Source organism: Ornithodoros turicata, unplaced genomic scaffold (genome assembly GCF_037126465.1).
Source record: "Ornithodoros turicata isolate Travis unplaced genomic scaffold, ASM3712646v1 Chromosome16, whole genome shotgun sequence".
Taxonomy (NCBI): domain Eukaryota; kingdom Metazoa; phylum Arthropoda; class Arachnida; order Ixodida; family Argasidae; genus Ornithodoros; species Ornithodoros turicata.
This window is the reverse complement of record NW_026999320.1, coordinates 2749351-2754311: the sequence shown is the minus strand read 5'-3', so window position 1 is coordinate 2754311 and position 4961 is coordinate 2749351. Positions and strand designations below refer to the sequence as shown.

At 45.2% G+C, this 4961-nt stretch overlaps 1 protein-coding gene across 1 annotated transcript; it reads left to right on the top strand.

The window, feature by feature from the left end:
• Positions 1-2953: 2953 nt before the first annotated feature.
• On the top strand, positions 2954-4399 carry LOC135372674 (uncharacterized). The gene is made up of 7 exons (XM_064606170.1): positions 2954-3110; positions 3172-3330; positions 3495-3548; positions 3623-3784; positions 3979-4026; positions 4125-4166; positions 4260-4399. Exons 1-7 carry the CDS (start codon positions 2954-2956, stop codon positions 4397-4399), a joined length of 762 nt encoding a protein of 253 aa, XP_064462240.1.
• Positions 4400-4961: the final 562 nt, after the last annotated feature.

Sequence of the window (4961 nt, the reverse complement as noted above, 5' to 3'; positions counted from 1 at the left end):
ATTCCTTGCGAATAATGTTATTAATGCCCGCGAGAGAGAAGCAAAAAATGTGTACATTAAACTAAAATAAGAACTAAATTTCAGCAAACCTTACTCGTGACCTTACTAGTACATAGGTCGTGACATAAGTAAGTGAATTTCGGAAAATTTATCCAATCCGACCCAATCCAATCCAGCTGCTTTAAGCGGGAAGTGGTTAGACGCGGGTGTGGTGGAGTGGTTTCTGCCTTTCATTTTTGGCACTGTTTGTTTTATTCGGTTTCGTAGAATCATAGCGTGCGTGGACTGGCCGTGACAACTGACAGCAGTAAACAGAATGAAGCCTTCAGTGAATGTAAATATTTGCATCCGTTGTTGACGAAGCGAGTTGCGGTTTCAGGCTTAGGTGTTCGTACTAGGCCCAAACTAATTTAACGGTTTGCTAGCACTATCGCAGGAGCATGCCTAAGCACAGGGATAAGTACATTGCCCAGAAGGCGTTGGTGCAAGCACGAGCTACAATGTCACTACTTGGGGATAGTTCCCGGCCTGTTAACGTCGCGTCTTGTCCAAATGTACGCGATAGTACCTCTGCTGCCCCGCTCGAATGTGAAACTCTACATCTGCCCGAATCGATAGCATGTGACACAACGAAGCAGGTGCCCATGGCCAACCCTAGTGACGATCATCGTGAAAACCCTGGCTTAGCGCTATTCGAAAGTGTGGGTTTTGGATTAGAGCGAAATTTACCAGAACGCGCCGGCAATGAAAGTGACACCAATGCGCTGCGCTGCGCTGCGTTTCGCCACTCTGACAGTTTAAAGACGTCCAGTGATTTATCTCGTCATCTCCGAGCATGGGCCGTAGAAAATAGCGTAACATTAACTACGATTACCCACCTTCTCCACATACTTCAGCTGCATAGTTGCTTCGTTGATCTACCACGCGATGCCCGAACGCTTCTTGGAACACCTAGGAACGCTGCCACCTGTATCTCGAATATGCCTCCCGGTAGTTATTGTCATTTTCGGTTAGCTGCTAATCTTGAACGTATCCTTAAAGGTGCTGGTAAGCTGCCTGAAGTTGTATCACTTTTGTTCAGTATGGACGGGCTGCCTCTTACTAAGAGTTCGAAGTGTGAGTTATGGCCAATTCAGTGCTTGCTGAAAGGACTTAACAGTATTCCACCGTTTCTAATTGGTGCATATTGTGGGCCTTCGAAACCACCTGCCAATGGCTACTTAAGGAAATTTGTTGACGAACTAAATGCACTTCTGCAGAGTGGACTCACAATAAATGAGACAGTCATAAGGGTAGAGGTTGACTCAATAATATGCGATGCACCAGCCCGCTCCTATATTTTCTGTACAAAAGCGCACACTGGACACTCTGCCTGTCCCAAATGCATGGATGAGGGCGAGTATGACAACAGTCGAATGCACTATGCCACAAGTACTGCGACGTTAAGGACAGATGAAAGCTTTCGTGCACAAGTTGACTCAGAACGTCACAAAAAAACAACAATTTTGACTGAACTACCAATCGATATGGTGCATAGTGCTCCTCTGGATTACATGCACCTTGTCTGTCTTGGTGTTGTAAGGAAAATGATCTTGCTATGGGTGAACAGACCACTGTCAGTGGGCATGGGTCCTAGTGACAGAAATAGCTTCACAACAAGAAGTGGTGAACTTCAGGGAAGTATTCCTTGTGAATTTGCTCGGAAGCCAAGAGGACTGGATGAAGTGGACCGGTGGAAGGCGACAGAGTTTCGGCTCTTCCTCCTGTACACCGGTCCAATCATTCTTTATGGCTTGCTCCCACAGGCAGCATACCTGAACTTCATCACTTTACACTGTGCTATATCCATTCTTATGACACCTGAGCTCTGCCATGCACAGACAAACTATGCTGCTGCTTTGTTGGCACACTTTGTTGAAACCTTTGCTGACATTTTTGGGGAGCATTTTGTTTCATACAATGTGCATGGTCTTCTGCACTTGGCAGATGATGTGAGAAACCGTGGTCCCTTAGATTCCTTCAGTGCCTTCCCGTTTGAGAATAATATGAAGGCACTGAAGAGGCAGCTAAAGAAACCAGGGGCAACGTTAACGTAGCTCTATAACCGGCACTGTGAGTATCTGCTTAGTGATGTGAGGCATGAGAAAAAAGGCAAAAAGACTGGCTTTTGTGATCCTCACAATTCCGGCCCACTTCCCTCCCAATGTAGGCAGCCCCAGTACGCAACGTTTGCTTCCCATGACTTCACCTTAAAGACGAAGGGCCCTGACAGATATTGTTCAGTAAATGGCACATTAGTTGAGGCACATAACTTTGCAGTGTGCAGACTGTCTGAGGAGCCTTGTGTCATCGGCTATGAACTTGTGCGGGAGCGTGATTTCTACGTGAAACCGTTTCCTTCCTCATTAACTGGAATCTCTGTTGTCTCTCGAAAGGCAGATCTCAGGGTCTGGCCACTTGCACAGGTCTCGAAGGTTTTGTGTCTGCCATATGGAACAAATTTGGTTGCAATGCCTCTTCTGCATTTGCAGTAAGACGTCGCTGGGCATGTGCTTGCATTGCTGCTCATGAGACTGACTCATTAGAACAGTGTTATCGAAATATAATTACACTTTGTAAGACTTATCGTGTGATCAGAAAGCCAACGGAACATGCCGCCAGTGTAACTTCCCGCAAATGTGATATTCCATTGGCTGGACAGTAGTGGCTAAGCGAAGATAAAACAGTCCACTCTTGAAAGATGATGAAAGATGAAAGTCACTGAAAAGGTTAGCCAGCTGTGGAACTCGTCCACCCTTGATTTTGTTTCACAGTCGCCCGCGACCCTCCAGCCACTGGAACATCCTTTTCAGGGGGAATTACACCAGCTGCGTGTTCCATAGGCTTTGTTTCTACCTCAAGAATTTTAAGCTTTCTTTTAAGGTGCAGTATACAATTGCACACTTTGTCGAGCATGATGAAGTGGAGGTGGTTCCATGCACGTGGATATCTGGAAGTTTTTGCAAGTGGCCAAGACTCCCCACAAACAAAGTTTCGTGCCATGATCAAAAAGGGATCTCTCCCAGGCCACAGCTACGACAACTACAAAGTGGACATGAAAGGAATATTCCGTAAGTTTTCTTGTTGAGAACTGTATGTTCCGTCCTCATGGTAGCAATTCTACCTCAACAGCAACCTACGAAAAAGCGAGAGAGAATCTGGCAGTCTCTGAGTACACTTCTGACTTCAGCGGTGCAAAGGAGTTACCACCTAAGAGAATACGACGTGCTCGCACATTTGACAGTGACGAAGATGACGCATTCCCTGCTGTACCTGACAGCTTCGCAAAATGTATGTGTATCCCCTGGTGGCTACTGCTACGTCGTAATTAATTCGATATGTTGCCAAGGACATTGTTAAAGCACCATTGCTGTGAGCATTGGTTGAAGCACAACGAGCTTTTGTGCTGTTTGAACATTTCTAGAAGTTTTTATGCAAATTGTTACATTTTACAGCTGGTTATTCTGGGAAATCTCCATCCTCATGCCAGTCCAGGAGGAGTAGCACAGGTAATCAAATCTAACTGCAGATGTTCCTGAGATGTTCATCTTGCTATAATTTTCTCCTGCTGCGTCTCTGCTAGGTTCCAACCAGCGTAGCTGCTCTCCCACACCGTCTTACAGTAAAGAGATACCTTGTGCCTCTTCACAAGATGCACGTCGCCCTGGGTCTGCTTTAACTGGTTCTTGCCTCGACACCACTACGCGATTCCAGGAATCGTGCACCCAACCTGCCAGGGGGAGCCGTAAGTTCTTTGCTGGGTTTCTCTCAAAATACCAGCCATCTCCTGTGGCTTGACTTCAAACGTGCGAAAGATTGAACAATGACAGCCAGCCTTTTTTCACTTTTTCATATACTCCTCAGCTGCTGCTGTTTACAGATATGTTGCCATTTGCCCACCACACATTTTGCTGAATGCATGATTTCAAAATATTACAGAGCCAATTCTACCAAGCTTGCTGGACACCACTATTTTCAACGAGCCAGGTATGTAAGCCAACGTAATATGGTTGGGTAGTGGTGGATGGTTCTGTACCCTGTATTGCCTAAATTTTCCTCTGTTCATATGGTATTCTCTTGCCCAGATGATTCAGCATCCCAAGCATCGGAAATTCACATGGAAGTTGGTAATGATTGATGTCACGGTCTCTTTGGCATGCAGAGGCGGTCAATGCCTTTGTGTCCATGTATCGAAGGTTTCACTTTTCTCATTTCTGTAGGGAATGATTCTAATTTTCGTGCCAGGGGAATGAGCGCACCGACAGAAAATTCATCACTTGAGCAGCCACTGCCAGAGTATGGTGAGTGCCTTTTGGAGGTACTCGCAGATGTCATCAAATGGTTTTGCCATTCTATGTGAAATCAATATTAGGATGCACTATACTTATTGGTAAAACATTTTCAGAATTCCAGCGACAGGTTTTGAAAAGCCTGAATATTCTCCGAATGAATCTACAGCAGCAAGGAGACTTGATCTCAAGCCTTGTCCCACTCCAGGCCTCGTCACCAGCTGCACCTCTAGTTGTGACTGAGCCATTTCATTCTGTAGAGCTGCTGGAAAGCTTTCAACACCACTTAACAAATCAGAAGGAGGAGCAGTTGGTGAGCAACCCACCTCTTTATAAACTCTTTGCAAAGTGTTTCATGGAAATGTTTACTTTCCAGCAGACCAATATTTGGAAGTATTACACATGCATCGCATGCTTTCCTTTCACTCTGTCCTGTATATAGCCATTGAAATATTTACTAAATTGAGTGTATGATTCTTGTCAAGTACTACTACAGTAATCTGAATTATGGTATTAGTCACATTAAAATGTAGAGGTCTAAATGTGAAGCAACCTCTGTGCGGTTTGATGTGACTACTACCGAAATTTGCCCCATAATTCGTACATGCAGCGATGTCTGAAAATGTGGATGAA

Excerpts from the sequence above, each read along its gene's own strand:
- LOC135372674 (XM_064606170.1), top strand. The coding sequence starts at position 2,954 with ATGATGAAGTGGAGGTGGTTCCATGCACGTGGATATCTGGAAGTTTTT. Across the intron at positions 3,331-3,494 it reads ACCTGACAGCTTCGCAAAAT|CTGGTTATTCTGGGAAATCT; the intron begins GTATGTGTATCC and ends TACATTTTACAG. Across the intron at positions 3,785-3,978 it reads CCAACCTGCCAGGGGGAGCC|AGCCAATTCTACCAAGCTTG; the intron begins GTAAGTTCTTTG and ends AAAATATTACAG.